Consider the following 18,157-nt stretch of genomic DNA (forward strand, 5'->3'; position numbering starts at 1 on the left):
TGAGAGCACATTTTACTCTTACATTTTTTTCCCTAGTTCTCAGTATCAAATAATTCTCTTCATATGATCTGTATTTCCACTGGAGTACACTTCTTATAAAGCCAAGATGTTTAATGAAAATATCAATAAGGCTGTTGCTCACATGAGTCCACAAGGAGTTCCTCTGTTAGCCCAGTTTGCCATGTAGTTCTTCTTTTAGCACAAACTTTATTATTTTTCTTTGGATAGTTCATTATCCACATTACATTTCATCCACATCTTCTCCATCTTACCATTTCTCACGTGGTGCCAAAACAAGTGCTTCAACATCACCTAGGTTTATTTAATCAAGTATTTGATCAACTACATTTCCTTTGCTCTCGGTAGTTGGTTATCTTATATAAGAGCCAGTGGGTTAGTAAATCACTTTGTATTTATGTCTGCTTTTTATTTCAATTGCTTTCCACATAGATCTTGAATGATATGCATATAGTAGAGAAGTTCATTTTTTTACACACACGTAATGTTAATTTCTGTTTTTTAACTAAGCATAGAAACCAAATCACATAATCGCAGAATAATTTATTTGTACAACATCTTTTGGATACCAAAAGAAATAAGCTTATCTGAGTATGGAAGGGATTAATATGAAAAAAAAACTAGCTGTGATGTAAAAACAAGCAGACTGTAGGGAACCAAAATTGCCAGACATTTATTTATTCATTTAGCAAAGTTTGGAGAGGAGAAAAAAAAGAAACACTTGTGTGTTGCAAGAGAATTAGGGGAAGTGGTTGCTGAAATCAGAGTATAAATGCTTTGCAAGGTCAGGCCCTGGAGCAGTTAGTGAGTAAAATAGGAGTGGAAATAACACAAAGCAATCAAAGTAGTAGGCTACAGTACTAAATGTTTGCTGAGTTTCTGAATGTCTAGGATGTCATTCCTGGGCTATACAACTCTGCTCTTATGTTGGATATATTGTACTGCAGAAAGAGGTAAGCTATAATATGGAGAAAAAAAAAGCTTCCTTAAAGTCTATGTGAAGATGATTACTAAAACAATATGTAAATAAAATGTTTCCATTGTAACTTGTTTTAATGAACTTCTGACAACAATAACTGAGATTTCTTCTGGCAGTATTTAGCACCTTTAGTATTTAGTATCCTGTCATAAGTATTATTTCACCTAGTTTTTGGATAACTATTGCTCTTATTAATCTGTTGCACAACTTTTTAAATTGTTACTATCCCTTTAAACTAGAGCCAGACAACTCATTTGTTATTAATTATGTTTGTTAATTATTCTAAGATCTAAAACCTATAAACAGCTGGTAGATTAAAATAGAAAATATTCAATCAATGTGGATTTCTTTCTGTCTGGAATAATCTGTGCGATAATCTGAGAAAGGGGAATGATTACTAAATTGACTGAAAAGCTTACAAAATATCTATTGATATTTTACTCCATGAAATGAGATATATGTATACAGGTATGCTTCTGTATATGTTTAAAGAGGTAGCTAGTAGTCTGGGTATCTTTTCAGAAGCCCCTGGTATTTTCTGTTTCTCTGTTCAATTTTTTTTTCTTGATATTGTGTTTGCATTGCTTAATGTATGTTTAGTGATTTAATTCTTTTGTTTTCTGTCTGGATTTCTTTACATTGATTGTTGTGGAAAAGGTCCTATGTGGTTTTGAGCTAGAGTGTCTGCTCGGTTCAGGTTGTTTTTCATTTTAGGTGAAGATTATAAAGACCTTTATTAATCAAAACAATTTGATGGGTTTTACTTTGAAAAATCAGAACGTTAATGAAACGTATTATCCTTTTTATATATACTTAAAGTAAATACTGCTCCAAAGTAACTAATAAAGTCTAGTTTGTTTGCAAAGTAGTCCAGAAAAGTCCTGGAATTTGAAAAGAAAGTTTGTCTGAATTTGCACTTCCTTTTCACAATGCTGTCTTTAGATCAGAGAGATTGCAAAGGAATGTGAATGTAGCAATATTTGATTTATCCGGGACAACTATTACCACAGGTCGTACAGGGTTCTTAGTTCAAGCTCCATATTGAAAGTCTGTGTGAGTTGTTTGAGAGCTCAGGTTTTGCACAAGGGCTGAAAAATACTTCTACTTGAATTTGTAGTTTGTGCTTGACTTTATGGAACTTGTACCAGCATAATGACTGACAGCAAGAAAGCAGCCGGACATATTTCTAACTGAGGTCAAGTCACATATAATACTAAATGATTAATTCCAGCTCTCTTGGTCTCTCACTAAAGGATTTAAAGGTATGCATTTTGTGCATGCTTCCTAATATAAAAATAAAACCATCCCAATTTTGGTGAGTACACATGGTGAGTGCATGATGTAATTAATATAGGTTTGAAGTACATCACGTCAGCAGATTTCTTTTTCTCAAGCTACTAAGAAACTGCATTAAAAAAAAAAAGAATTATTAGCTGTAGACAGAAATACATATACATATTGTGACACTTGATGGTAACACATAGTTTGACATCAGGGCAGGAGTGGTAAAGAACGATCAGAGAGAGTTGAAGGAAGAAGGACTCATGTCTTAGTAATAATGAAGAGACTGTCTGGAGGTTTTTTCATGCCTTTTTTTTTAAATGGAAACAAGGAGTTAAGAGGCCCCAATTCTGCACAACAGACAATAAAAATATAATACAACTCAGAAGTAAGGGAGGAATAGAGCAGAGAAGCTCTCCCTGTACTAAACAGCCTATTTTTTAAATCATGTAATTCAGAGTGTGCTTTCTCAGCCTGCAGACTGAAAGTACTACTTTTAATGAGCTCTAATGAAAAATATGAGGAATTAGAGAAATCCCTTATCTCACCATTACAAAGAACCTTTTGGGGATAAACTAACCATTTTTAACACAACTGAAAGACAGAACTAGCTAGAGAAATCTTGTTCATTTCACTTATTCGTGCATTTGCAAAAATGCTGTTAAAAACTGAATGTGTCAATCTTGCTATGTCCCTGCTACCTTTTTTTGCTAGTAGGGTAGTGCCCTCTAGTGGACAGAAGCAATAAATTTTACTCAGCTGTAATCATTTGTAGGAGGAAGCATATTTATTTAAGTAGTTGGAAAAAACGCGAATGTGTGCACATACTCTTCCTTCAGCACTCAGCAGTATTGTCAAAGCTTGTCTACTTCTGGCTACTTAAGCCAGCCAGAATAAAGGTATTACATCTCACAATTAACATTCTTTATATTTCGAAAATGCCATAGCTACACTTAGAATTATACAGGTTTTTTTCTTGTAGCAAATCTTTCTCCTGATTTTTAAAAAATTTCTAAAATTATGCCTCTAATTTGGAAGGTATTCCACTAACTGAAATAAAACCAGTGAGTGGTCAAGGGTTTGTCTTTGTACAACTAAAGTAAAATTCACTTTTGTCATGGTTTAACCCCAGCTGGCAACTAAGCCTCTTGCTCACTGCCTTCCAGTGGGATGGGAGTAGAATCAGAAGACTAAAAGTGAGAAAACTCGTGGGTTGAGATAAAGACAGTTTAATAAGTAAAGCAAGAGCCGTGCACACAAGCAAAGCAAAACAATGAGTTCATTCACTACTTCCCACTAGCAGGCAGGTGTGCAGCCATCTCCAGGAAAGCAGGGCTCCATCACATGTAACGGTGACTCAGGAAGACAAACGGCATCACTCTGAACGTCTCCCAAAAAAAAAACCTTCTTCTCCCAGCTTTATATGTTGAGCATGATGTCATATGGTATGGAATATCCCTTTGGGCAGCTGGGGTCAGCTGTCCCATCTGTGTCCTCTCCCAACTTCTTGTGCATCCCCAGCTTCCTTGCTGGTGGGGTGGGGTGAGGAGCAGAAAAGGCCTTGACTATGTAAACACTGCTCAGCAATAACTAAACCATCTCTGTATTAGCTACACTGCTTTCAGCACAAATCCAAAACATAGCTCCATACTAGCTACTATGAAGAAAATGAACTCTATCCCAGCCAAAACCAGCACAACTTTCCACACTTGGATGTGGCAGAATGAGTATTTAACCTGAACACTTTGTATTGGAAATCACAGCTACTTAATCTGTGGTTGTGATCTCCACAGTTTAGTTCAGCAAGCCCTAACTCCACATCCCTCACATGATGGAAGACCCTAAATACTTTTCCTGTAGTCCCACTTTCAGGCAGCACTTAACAATCCATAGGAAAGCTTCAGTGATGGTATTCCTGCTTTCTCAAACCTGTGGCCTTACAACTAAACTAGTGAGAGGACTTTTGTCACAACTCTCTACTGAGTAATGAATCTACTCACCAAGAAATTTCTTTCCCTGGTGGATATTTCTCCTCCCATTTATTTTCTATACAGAAGTTTCATTTCTTTTCAAAGGCTTCATTTTTCAGAGGTTTTTTTATTTATTCTTGATTAATTCTCATCTTTCATTTAAAACAGACTTCATTGAATCTAATTAGCTAGACTGTCCAGACTGTTACCCTGGGTAAAGCTTCAGCCTTTAAAATAAGTGTGTTTCAGTTACCCAGGCACAGAGAATTAGTCACTGAAATTAAGTCAATTATTATAACCAACAGCAACAAAAATGTTTCTTAACAAAGATTGTTTAGGCTTTCATTGACAGCTTCCCAACCTTTGTTTTTTTCCCCTTTAGTCTGATTTTTCTCATTCTCAAGCTATTGGGGAACTTCTTAACAAAATTAATTCAGGCTCATTGCTTGTAATTAATATGGGCTTGGCTGTACGTTTCATAACACTGAAGAAGGCCCACGAAGGAGTTTTTGAGGAAGGACTGTATAATATCATCCTAATGAGAAATATCAGACAACACCATCCACCCCTCAAATAGAGTCAAAATGCTTTGATGCTAACAGAGGTCAAAGTGAATACCTAGAATTAATTACATCGTGTAATAAGTAACTCGTCATAGGAAGTAATCTCATGGACAGGAGGAAATAAGTTTTGGAATATCAGGTGATCTCAAGCTGGAGAGAAAGTTTAGGCAATGTAACAGTGAGGGGAGATCTGACAGAACTTGGTCAAGTGGCACATGAACTTAATGTCATTAAGGATGGTCATGGCTGCAGAAGAAAATAGTTTGAAAGGAAATGCTACAGAATGCAAAGAGTTGATCTCTGTGGTAATGGAAAGACAAGCAAGAAGAAGCTTCTGCAGATGGAAGGATAAGAGATGTCTGTGGTTAGAATCAGAGCACTAGTCTCATCTCACTCTTTGTAACTAAAATCTATCTAGTGAATTATGATTGTCCCTTGAGTTTCTTGGCACTTGCTTGACTGTTCTTATGTTCTTCTAAATGTCTATCCATATTCCTACAAAATGTGGATTCTTAGCAGTTTCCCATTTTGTGATGATTAGGTGGAAAATGTATGCTCATTTAATCACAAATGTCCCCAGGATTTCTTGCTACATTTTCTATTGTAAAATTATTTTGGTGTTTTAGCATGTGCTTCAGTCATCAATATTTTTATTTACAATTTTCAGCTTGTAAAGAACCTCCTCCTAGAAGGGTTAAAGAAGTGCCTACTGAAAGATGGGACAAACCTCCCTATCCACATGGTACTCAAGTAACATACAGATGTCGGCCTGGATATATAAAACTTGGACGAATTGTGTTTGAGTGTGCTGATGGAGCATGGATGCAACGGCTCCCAGGGGCAGAATGCAGAAGTAAGTATTTATGCAAAATATGTGCAAACATTTGACCTGAAAGATTGCATTCCTTGCCAGTGATACCAATGTGAAATTGTCATTGTATCTTTACCTATAACTTACTTATTTCAGCATCCTTCAAAATACCATTCTAAAAAGTATGTATGCATAAGGAAACATTTTTGGAAGTTCTTTTTCTCCAGATCAAAGGATTTTTTTTTTCTTTACAAGAGAATATCTTGCTCTAGGTCAGCCTTATTAACCTGATTTAAGTTAAGTTATTAAGTTATTAGGAGCTTGCTGCCAAAATTTTAGAAAAAGTCAATGCAGGTGAAATTTACAGTCTAAGCAGAATAAAGCACTAACCTAGCTTCTGAATCTGAATCAAGAGACAGTACTGTTTTCTTTTCAGTTTATTCAACTAGCTGTATGAAAGATATAATTTCTTGGAAGTGTGAAATTATTTTTCCCTGCCTTCTCTCTTAATCTGTGAAGGAAAACTCATTATTAGGATGAGAGACGCTGTTTATTATCTATAGTACACTGTGTTAAGAGTTTAGAAGTAGCTCACACCCTCATACAGAATTCATTAGTGAAGAAATTGAAGTTTATTATGTTTAATCAGCAGATACTTCTTTTCTGTAATAAATGAGTTTTAGACACAAATTTTAGACACACAAACTTTTTTTTCTCACATATCTAACATAGAAAATTTTTGCTAGTAGAATAGAAATGTTTGGTTTGATAATATAAAATTAAGCCCCAGATGTCATTCAGAGATGAATACAAATAATGAGTAAAAATTAGTTAATAAAGTTGTTACTAGTTTCTTTTACATCTTTTATTTAGTTACCTTCTCAGGTTTTTTATGTATTTATATAACTACTGAGTGAACACAGATCTTTCAAATTATACAAAATTTAGTGTTTCATTTTAGTAGCGTATTCTAGTAAATACTGCCACCCAGTGAATAGGTACTGACACTGGTAATGCACACGTGGAAGGAGAAAAGGGATGGTCTGCCACATGTTAAGTGGTCATGTTCCCTTTTCAGAATAGGCCACAGTAGAGAGCAAAATTGATCATGAGGTTGTCCGTTTTCTCTGAATCACACTGGAGCAGGTTTAGGCCGACTCAAACACCTCTTCCTTGGAAAAAACATGATGTTGATACGCTCCAAGAAATGAAATTGCCTACATCAACAGGGCCCAGGAAAGATTTCTTCTGAGGTGGCCTAATAGGTTTTAGCTATGCAGTTTATTTTGCAGTCTGTATTATAACATCAAAAGTGGAACGAGAGGATGGTGTGTTCATCTTTGGAATTCTTTTGGAAATCCAGGACAAATAGTTAGGGCCAGACCACAAGAAAAGTCCTATGGGGAACTTTGAGCAGAAAGGACTGAGGACCAAAAGACTCCTGTCTTAGATCATCCATCTTTACTAAGCACAATCTCCATCAGATTGAGGAAATTTTATTTCCAGTCATGGATGGATACTGCAGTAGGAGCTTTGGATGAGTTTATGTCACAAGTTGTATGAAAAGCTGAAATTATATCCTGCCATTCAATTTTTCATAAAACTTAAGAGAGCTCAGCCTTTTTAAAGGAATAAAACCTGCTAATTTGTTACTTTTTTTTTTTTTAAATCAGCAGATCCTTACTCCAATATGTTCTCATTGAAGATAGTGATTTAAAAAAGGGCGCGTTAATCAAGCTAATGCTGAGCATTTTCGTATTTTTGAAAGGTCCATACTCACTAGAAAAGTGCTATCTTTCACACTTTCACATTGTTATGTATGGTGTAAGTAATTTTTTTTCTTCCTCTTTTATTTTTTTTTTTTACCAGATAAGCCCTGTGGACATCCTGGAGATATTGAGTTTGGTTCTTTTGAACTTACCAGTGGAAGTGAATTTGTATTTGGTGCCAGAGTTGAGTACAGATGTAATGATGGGTAATACTTATTCAATATATGGGAGTTAACATAAGGTGTTAATGTTAAAAGAAGTGTCAGTTATAGATCTGTTGCCTGTAATGCAGCTGCAACTTACTAATATTTAATGCTTGGTTATTGTTTAATTTAAATTTCTGCAATTACAGTAATACTGAACATAACTATTCCTCATGTCTGGTGCCATTGGAGTAACTGAACTCATGCAGCTGAAGCTGTCATCCAAAGTATCTAAAATACATAAGGCTTATACCTAACATGAAATCATGGCTGTCCAAGTAGAGTATAAAACTAGTCATCTTTCTGTAAAGCTGCCTCATGACTCCACCAGCCAGCCAGTTCAGATGGAAATGCAGCTTTCTGCACTGGAATCAGTGCTCTCAGTAGGCAGTCATGATGCAGTTATGTTAGCGAAGTCATTAGGCCATACAACAGTCTCCTATTCAGAACCACAACTCATCAGTCCTGCTTAAATAGTTTTTGTGCAATATAAAGTAAAATGTATTGTAAAAAATGTTAGAAGGAAGACATTTCTGGTAGACTCACTAACATGTCTTCACTGACTGCTTGGGAAAAAAGTCTTCTGTCTTCCTCCCCAATTCATCTTCTCCAATGAAAACTGCAGCAAGGAAAGTATAAGTATTATGCTTAGTTAAGTATGCTTATGACTGGATTCTTTCCTCTTGAAATGCAGATCAGCTATAAGCAAGGTACAGCAGTTTAGCCATGCTTTTGCAGTCTTTGTATTGCTGGAATCTAGTCTGAGTTCCACAAAAAGCATTCCAAAATCAATACTCTCCTTAATCCCTTAAATTCAGTTCTTCACTGTCATTTCAGACTAGCTGTACTTCCTCAGACTACATGTCAGACAAAGCAGAAGTCATGGGATTGTGGCTTTGTTGCCCTCAAACCTAAGATAATACTAGCTCATCAAAGCATGAGATAGATATGGTCTGGATTAAGTCCTATTTTGATGCTGTTACATGGCTTTCAGTCATACTAGAGCACAGACAGGATTTTTACTCTGCTTGCTATTGATTGTGTAAATTACCCCTAGGTTATTTTTTATGTAGCCAAAGCTTGCTATCTCTGTAACGAAGAAGCCATCTGACTGATTACTTTCTACTTTTGGATTTTTTTCATAATTTTTGCCATATGCAATTAAAAGAAAAAAAATGGGGAAGATGCAGGCAAAAAAACTACTCAGTATTGTCATGTTTTGGTTGTTCTGTGCTAGAACATATAAAATCTACTTCCTTTGTTTCAAAAACAGCAGCACTGCTGTTTCTATCACATAATGAGACTGTATTTTAGCATTGTTTACTTTTTATTTGGTAAGATACCAGATGCTCAGCCAAAGAAATTACCGTGAGTGTCAGGCAGATGGATGGAGCAATGACATCCCTCACTGTGAAGGTAAATGGAGTTTGACATTTAATTCTTTATCAAACTGTCTTTTTATCTGTCTGATACTATCTAGAACTAGTCTGTCATCTCTCTACTAGTATTAATTCACATACGTTTAAATTTGTTATGCAGCAGTGAAACTCTTACAATGACTACTCAGCCATTTTAGTCTAATAAGCACTCAAGCTTTTGTTAAAAAGCCTTCACAAAAATGGAGTCTTGTCACCCCCAGTCTGCCTTAAAGCTCTGCCTCACCTAAAGGCCCTGATAGAGTAGACGTCTGCAAAACATGGTTACAAAAGACAGCTGAGGTGAGACATTTTAAATGTATGTGAAAGCGTGTATGTTTTTAGCTAGTTTCCTCTTCCACACTTGTGAATATCCTAGCCATTAAGCTTTTATTGTAAGTTCTTCTCCCTGTCAACATACTGTGGAAGAACTTCAGTAAGTAAAAATGAGAACAAGAGAGACCCAGACCTCAAGACTTAATAGACTGCATGGCTCAGATGATAATTCCCTGAGTTTGGAAATCTTTTCACCAGTTTCGAACCTATGTGATTATGAAAATAAGCTTCCTTTCTTCCCAAAGATATTTTTTTAAGTGGTGTGCAGTGGTGAAATTTCTCTTTAGGTTAAGCATCTAATGTCAGAGAAGGGTCTTTAAGTAAAGAATCACAAATAAACATAGATATCTTTCTCTTGTCTAGAGTTTGTTGCCTGTGTTTTGACATTTCCTTGGTCTCAGATATTTCGCATTTACTTAACTGGATTTTGAGTGTCCTCAATTTTAGGCATACAGGTCTCTATCTGCACAATATAGAGCAATGGTTTCCAACATTTTTTGTCACATGCCACCAAGATACTGCAACTGTAAAGTCCTCCTAAGATTTTTCTTTCATGATTGAGGAGTTTTCATTAGGCTGAAATGATTGCCTATGAAAGAAAGTATTTGTATAATGTCCTAATTGTGAAGGACCTGGATGATAGAATGTGAAATCATAGAAAAGGCAGATGGCTTACAAGATGGAGAATGTTGTCAGAGATAAGTGGCAGCTATGGTAGGGAAAACACCAGCCACTTTCATACATGCTCAGTGATATCTATGTGAACATTTAAGCTTTGATAGTCATTTCCCCCTTAATAATAAGACATATGTTGATTCTTCCTTTTTCTGCAGTTACAAAGTTAGGAGATAGAAGAGGTCTAAATTCATGTCTGACATTGTGTTTGTTTACTTTAGTGATATAATTGTTCTGATATCCTTAACTACAAATTTTAGTTAGTAACTGAACTGTTGTAGTCCGTCTATAACACAGCACTTTTCCAGATATTTGTCTATAGCAAATTCAGTTTGGCATAGCTCTGAAGTAGATTAACCTATTTTGACAAAGTTTAATGGTCCTATGTGCCAATCAAGGCTCATCTAACCATCCATAGAATTCAGAGGATCATAGGATATTTAGATTGGGCGAGACCTCAGGAGGTTATCTAGTTCAGTGGGTGCTCTGTCATTAGCCTTCAGGATGATGAGAGCCTGTCTACAATTTTCCTCCTATGTCAGGCTGTCTTTTTGCTTAGAGTTTTGTATTCTATCTATCTGTTGCAAATGGTATCTGAATACATAACAAGGGTGTATATTTTTTAAATGTGTAAGGAAGTTACAGTGAGTTTTCTGTATTTTAACTTTTTTGTGTGTCGATTTATTTTACAGAATAGACCTCAAAATGGCTGGTTTTTTCCTTTTGTTTTGTTTTATTTTCCAGTGGCAAAGTGTTTACCTGTACAAGCACCAGAAAATGGAAGAATAATTATGACTGGTGTATTTGAGCTAGGCCAAGAATATTCCTTTGGCCAGGTTGTAAATTTTGAATGTAATGCAAAATACAAGCTTGTCGGATCTAAAGAACTAATTTGCTCTTCTAATGGACAATGGAATAGTGGTGTGCCTCAGTGCCAAGGTAAAAAGGACATTATTTATTATCTGTAATTAAGAAACTATTCTCACAGATTTCTAAGGAATGGTTAGCATATGGGAAACTACAAAACTTTCACTTTATTCCAGAGCAATTAAGCATAGTTTGTCTGTAAACAATCTCTATGGCATACATGCAGAAGAAGTAGGATAAGAAAAAGAAATCAGAGAATATTGTGTGCTAACATAGTCATAATGGACCATCTGTTTGTTCCACATTTTCACTACAAGCTGTATGTTTTGCCAGGCTGCAGTCAATTTCTTTGAAACTAGCTTTAGTATGTCTACATAATACTAAATCACTTCAGTGCTGATTTAACCAAAGTACCTACAATTTTGAATCTATGTGAACCAAGTTTAAAAAACAAGTATCATTTTAATTCACTCATGCTCTTAGGATATATCAAATACAAAGAAATCATGATGGATTTTTCTTTCTTCGGACTAATGTGTTTTGACAAGTTAGAAGGTTAATTCATGTTTAGTTTTTACAGAACCACAGGTTCACAGAATAGGTTAGCAAAGCAGTCAGCTAGGGCAAGTTGCTCAAGACCATGGCCAGTCAGCTTTTGAACATCTCCAAGGACGGAGACTCCACAGCCTTTCTGGGTAATCTATTCCAATGTTTGACCACTGTTAAGTTAAAATTTTTTTTCTTATGTTTAAGTGGTATTTCCTGTATTTCAGTTTGTACCCATTGCTTCTCATTTTGTCACCAGGTGCCAATAAGAGTCTGGCTCCATCATCTTTACTTCTGCTGCCCCACCACAGTCAGGAATTTATACATATACACATTAATAAGATGCTTTCTCCCTCCAAGCCGCCTTCCCTCTAGATTCTCTAAGCCTCTCTTTATCTGTCAGTTTTTCTGATTCCTTAATTATCTTCATGTCCCTTCACTGGACCTGCTCCAGTATGTCCATGTCTTTCCTGTATTGGGGAGCTCAGGCCCTGGACACAGCAGTCTGGCCAGTGCTCAGTAGAGGCGAAGGATCACCTCTTTTGGCCTGCCAGCAACACACTTCCCAATGAAGCCCAGGATGCTGTTTTCTTTCTTTGCTTCGAAGGCACACTGCTAGACCCTGTTCAACTTGTCCATCAGGACTGCCAAATTTTCTTCTGCAAAACTACTTTTCAGCCAGACAACCCAACCCTGCCCTGCCCACAGTTTATAGTGGTGAATGGGGCTACCCCTCCCATTTTATAAATAGAGTTTGTATGGGATTGGATTGTCAGTATGCAAGAATCAATTCCAGGAAGTTTATGGTAACAATCACTACTAAATGTTCAGTCCATCAATTTCTTAGATTATTTAGATGTTACCTGATCTGGAAGTATGCATTTCCAAGAGCGGAGTACATGTGTCAGGATACATGTATGGGGTTTTTCTTCACAATTTCAGAGCTGCATTTAGCTGCTTTGAGACACACCCATTTATTATAATTTGAAAAGTATTAAGTGTGATTAAACACATGTGCTTGTAACTTTTGCAGAACATAGTTAATTTTATTAAAAAATGACAGTTTCACTGAGCTATATTTCATCCTCAATACAAAGTAAATCCAGCAACAGAATCCAAGAGAAGTCTTTGGTGTCCTGCTCTGTGGCCTGGCAAACAAAGCCTTGAATATTTTCTGGCTTTATGATGCAGTTTTTGGAAACTGCAAGATCTCAGTGGTTTTATTGGGTTTAGCAAGGAGCTGAGTATGCTGAGGTTCCTTTATAGATAGTGAAGCATTCTAGTGTCAGTTTCCCAGATAGTTTAATTCTTTTTTCCACTTGATGCCATGATTTAACTAATCATCTGCTGGCTATGAGAGAGCTTTAGGTTTGCTGGAAATTACAAGGAAATGAAATTATCTGAAAAATTGAAAATGCTAAATTTCAGCTAGCCTAGTAGCTTATTTTAGAATGTCCCCTGCCTTACCTACTGATTCTGAGATCATTAAAATCCAAAGCAAAGTCCTGAAATCTGTCTCATGGACCAATTTGCTATTGATGCTATGCTCCGCCACACTTTCTACCTGGCACCCACAATCAGGTCATACAAGAGTTCTCAAATAAGTTTCAAACAGTTTCCAAATGCAAATGTTTTTGTGAAGTCAAATGAAAAAAACCCTAACTCTTGTTCCAGTAGGCATTTTTCTCAGCAAATAAAAATAAACAAAAATACATGGATTTTGTCTTTCTCAATTTCAGAGACTATCTGTGATGTGCCAAAAATTCTGCACGGACAGGTACGTTCTCCAAAGGAGGCTTACAAGGAATCTGAACAACTACAGTTTGCCTGTGACGAAGGCTACAAATACGGTGAAAGAGCTGATGTAAAATGTACTGAATCAGGATGGAATCCAACCCCCTATTGCATAGGTTAGCCCTGCCTAAAGTTATTTTGCACATTTGCTGTGTTTGGAAGTAATTTCAGAGATTAGCAATGACAAAAGTTGGTTTATTCATAACAAAACCCACGTCTGACCAATATTTCATGAAGATCTGGAAGGATTAAGTGTTAGAGGACCAAACAAGTGGGTAAGAGTTTTCTATAGAGCACAGTAGGAAGAACAGCTCAGTCTTTTGTTACTGGAGTGTAGTGAAATGGGTTCACAAAGCACCAATTTACTGCATAAGTGCGACTGATGCTAAAATGCTTCATGCAGCATTAGTAGCTGTTATTTTATTCTGTTGTTTATACGATTCTGAGGTAGTGGGGAGAACATAGGAAAAAGATCTCTTGAGTTAGAAAAAAATCCTAATTTGGACAGATAGGAAGGATGAAGCTGAATTTCTTCCCCTGCTAGAAAATACGATGGAAATGTTTTGTCTAAGGAGTGGAAAAATCAGACACTTAGAAGAATGTTTAAGCAAGCAGGAAAAAAAAGCATTGATACACGAGAAATTAAGAGTACAGAAGGAATCAGAAATTTTTAGTGGCATGTGAAAGTGAACATTTGAAACAAGCTTCTTGGAGAAGTGGTATGGTTTTTGAGGTCGCCTTGTCTTCAGATCAAGTCCCAATACCTTTTAAAGCATGTTTGACATGAACATAAACAACAGAAGTTTGCCTCGCCCACTGAACTGACCTCTGCCTTTTGTCTGAGTGTCCTGATGAGTCTTACTGTAGTTTGAGCAGACTGAGCACCTGATTGCTAGTCATGATATCCAGTCTTGAAATTGCCAGACTACTGGTTCTGATCAACCAGTTTGAACCAAAGAGGAACAATTTAAAGGTGATCCCTTTTTCACTGATGGACCTTCAGTAAGAAATTGTTAGTGTACTCTGCAAACTTTCAGAAACATCTGGAAATTACAAAAGTGTCTTTCAAAGTCTGTTTCAAATTAAAATCCTGACTTAAGTTTGTAAGCTGCCTTTCAAGAGTTGTTCTGAAATAGTAAGATAGGGTTGTAGGAAGAACAATCTGAAGTTGTTGTGGCCATTTCCAACGGAGTTTGAGGAAATGACAAGTAGTCCAAACTGATAATGATAAGTAGCCAGTCCATTGATGGCCATAAGTGTCTGAGCTGAAAATGACAATGGATTTGTAGTGCTGGATTATAGATAAAGCTGAAAAGAATAGTACTTTCTACACAGCCATTATGGCAAGAACTGTGTACAACGTAGCTTTGAAGCTCAGTAATCCTAAGAACATGAGCATGAAGTGATGTATAAACTGAGGCCAAAGTAACATGGCATGCATGAATCCTGCCACTGTCCATGACCCTTAGTCTATAATAAAGAGAGCAACTTGTTCAATGTTGTCAGAACTGTAATTGCACAACCACATTATCCATCATGTTCAAACTTGCCATCAGAAGTTGTCTGAGACTCTCCACAAATTAATGTGTTCACAGTGCTGAAACTCCCTCTTGCTTTCTAACACCCAAATGCCTTCTGAGCAGTTAAGATGAAAAATCCATAACTTTGGAGGCTAGTCCGTTTGACATCGCTCTCTGAGTCATGGATTTTACTTTAGTTTCATTCAGCTAGAACACTTGAAAACTATAACCTCCAAATCCCATGAACTGAAATATGCATGTTATGACCCAGCTGAAATAGTTTCATGTCAATTTGGGGGAAATCATTAGCGTCTTGACTTGTCTTCCAGAAATTGCCAAACACTTGAAACCGGAAAAAAATGTTGGCAACAGGGCAACATTGTAGCATGTTATGTACCATCCACCTTCCTGGGACGTCTTCCAGAAAGTGCCCACTCAGTTCTTGACCTTGGTGCTTCAGGATTAGCAATGATACTAATTAATATGCATTGCCTACGGTTTAGCACCTTACAAGTGCCAAAACCCCCCATTCTTCCAGACACCGATATACTGGGCTCTGATTCTCGGGGCATATTCAGACAGTGGTTCTGGATCCTACTTGACTTACCACTGAACCTAGATGATTCAGCAGTACATGCATACAGCTGATGGGCCCACCTGCGCTCCACATCAGGACCAGCCTGATGACCTTGTAGTCATCCCCTACCAGCCCTGAGTGTGTTGGTGATATTTTCTGAGTTGGAAGTAGAATACAAAAAAACCCCAAAAGGCAGGCTCCGGTTTAGAAATAAAGTGTTTGCCTGGCTTCTCCAGGCATAAAGATGTTATGAGCTTCTTAGAATAGCATTCTCGTACTTTCTCAGTTGTTGCAATATTACCATCTTAAGTGCAAGACCCTAATCTTAATCACACAGCCTTTGGATGACCAGTTCCTAATTAAGCATAGCTATTTCTCCATTTAGGACCTGTCAGGGAACCTGCCCTCCCTTGGGACAGTGTCTATAAACCAGACCAGGGGAGCTGTGGCTAAGCCCAGCATAGGCTATTTTGGGCTCCAGCTGTGGAATGAGCTACTGGAAAAGATTAGCCAAATTCAGTTAGATCACCTCTAGTTCTTGCTCCAACCACTCTCTTTGCAATTAAGTTTTAATCTTCTAATTAGCATGACAGCAGTAACAGCTGTCACTCTCCTCTTACATAACCAACCTTTCTCTCTTTATTTAGAAGCTGTATGCTCTCCTCCAAGAATTCCCAATGGGAACTTTAGACCTCGAGAAGACAGCTACGGAGTAGGTGATATCATCACAATACAGTGTAATCCTGGATATCGTTTTAAAACACTGACTGGCAAAACCACAGCTGAATGCACCAGGGATGGCTGGGTACCTGATCCAGGTTGTGTCCGTAAGTAACTCTCATGAATGAAGAGATAATACATAGCATTGCTTGAAATACCTTGGTGAACAAGAGCTCAAGAGAAAAACTTAAGAAGCATGAGACCTGCGAGTTGCTTGTTCATTGTGTTTCTTCATAATGTAAAGCTTAATTTGACGGTTTAGAAAAATCACCTCTTGAAACAATGGTATACTCTACATTTACATTATGTTTATAAACACAGGTATTATCTATGACTGTCTTTATGAAAGTAGGTGTTAAAAAGTGCCATTGTCAGCTCCCTGTCAGGAAGGTTTGTGGTCCACCTGAGGTATAGCATGCCAGTCCAGGTAAGAGGACATAGTGAGCGTTAAAGTATCCAAACCAAAACAAAACATAGGTAATGGTTGTGTGTCAGTATATTATGAAAAATCAAGGTTTTCTTCTACCTATTATAACCTGTCAAGTAAGAAACCAAGGTATTCTTGAATGATTATGAGTTCTTTCTGGGCTTAAGCTTCCCCTACCTACAAGGATAGGATTGCACAGTAGGCACGGCGTTAACAAATAAATAAATAAATTAACAATTGATTTCATAGTCTAGCACTCTTTGATCTTTGGTCACTACAAAGAAAAAAAAACACTTAGAAAACAGGGTGTGAGAGAAACCCTGCTGAAATCAGTCTTATAAACGAACCTTTGGATGAGTTGAACTATTCCCGAGAAGTACACTGCTGGTATCTGGATTACTCTTTTCTCTATGTACGTGTGGGTTCTAAAATTCAGGTATCATTCTGAGACCACCTCTCTTATTATTGAATGATCTGTCCAGTGGGTGATCTCCCCTGCCCCAGCATGTAGGCTCTGGGTCAGAGCATTTCAGGAGGACCCCACCTGCCATGGCCAAGTAGGACACCCTGCTTGGTAAACTTGAATGAAAGCTTCTAGGAATCTTCTCCTTCTACCCTTGACTTGTCCCTGAAAAGGGTCAGTTCTTCTGAGGAACTGAGAGAAGAGAAGAAAAACACTGTTGTTTTAAAACAAAAATGGCAAGAGCTAGGAAGAGCTTTTGGTGCAGAACCCAAAAACTTACAGATGAAAAGGGTGACAGGAGTCATCTCAATTTTGAGTCGACAGTTCGGTGCCTGTATCTGAGCTAGCTGTCTGGGCTCCTGTCATGCTCAGTATCATAAATCTAGTCAAGACACTCTACAAAAACAGTGTCATCTCACCACAGAAGAAATACTTACATTTTGGTCTCGTGAATCAGCCTTTGGAGTCCACTGAGCATATTGGCTGGATTTCTGTTGGTTGCAATGCAAACGGGAGGAACCGTGCTGGGTATAGGCAATGACATAATTATTTATCTGTGTTTTCCGTATTTTCTAGAAAGACCATGTTTGCCACCACAACCTGTAGAATGTGCTGATGTTCCCCAGCTGGAAAATCAAAACTTAAAAATTATAAAAGAAGGGAAAACAATGTATTTGGCTGGTGCTAGATTTAAGTATGTTTCTCGTTCTGGATACATGTTAGACGGACTGTCGGAGATAACTTGTTCTATGGGAAACTGGACTTCAGCTCCTACGTGCTTGGGTAATATCAAAAAATACTTCTTTTTGAAGTGCATATAGCAATGAAATTGGAAGAATTTTAAACTGAAAGTTGACTAGTAAGAGCCAGTAAATCCATATTTTGCTGTGGAATCCTATCATCCCTTGTGGATGTCTTCAGAGCAATCCTGATTGGCCACAACTGACTTTTTCAGTTCAGTTTAGTTTCAATGCAGTTTAGTTTTTAAAATATTCCTTTGTATTCTTGCAATCTTTGTCCAGTTCATACTTCTGCCAGGTGAGTCTTGGGCACCAGGTCCTCATAATCCAAGGATCTGTTTCCTCAAGGCCAGGTTGGACGGGGCTCTGAGCAACCTGATCTAGTTAGCGGTGTCCCTGCTCACTGCAAGGGGGTTGGACTAGATGACCTCTAAGGGTCCCTTGCAGCCCAAAACATTCTATGATTCTATGATTCTATGATTC

At 37.4% G+C, this 18,157-nt stretch overlaps 1 protein-coding gene across 1 annotated transcript in view; it reads left to right on the forward strand.

Moving 5' to 3' along the window:
* Window positions 1-831: 831 nt before the first annotated feature.
* The window catches only part of CFH (complement factor H), a 39,309-nt gene continuing 21,983 nt past the window's right edge, over window positions 832-18,157 (forward strand). Inside the window, exons 1-8 of the mRNA XM_009640307.2 lie at window positions 832-971; window positions 5,479-5,664; window positions 7,492-7,597; window positions 8,934-9,010; window positions 10,765-10,959; window positions 13,173-13,343; window positions 15,972-16,151; window positions 17,511-17,717. Coding sequence (XP_009638602.2) covers window positions 902-971; window positions 5,479-5,664; window positions 7,492-7,597; window positions 8,934-9,010; window positions 10,765-10,959; window positions 13,173-13,343; window positions 15,972-16,151; window positions 17,511-17,717 — 1,192 coding nt within the window. The 5' untranslated portion in view covers window positions 832-901. The remainder of the gene's footprint in view (window positions 972-5,478; window positions 5,665-7,491; window positions 7,598-8,933; window positions 9,011-10,764; window positions 10,960-13,172; window positions 13,344-15,971; window positions 16,152-17,510; window positions 17,718-18,157) is intronic.

This window comes from Egretta garzetta, unplaced genomic scaffold (genome assembly GCF_000687185.1).
Source record: "Egretta garzetta isolate BGI_Z169 unplaced genomic scaffold, ASM68718v1 scaffold86, whole genome shotgun sequence".
NCBI classification, from domain to species: domain Eukaryota; kingdom Metazoa; phylum Chordata; class Aves; order Pelecaniformes; family Ardeidae; genus Egretta; species Egretta garzetta.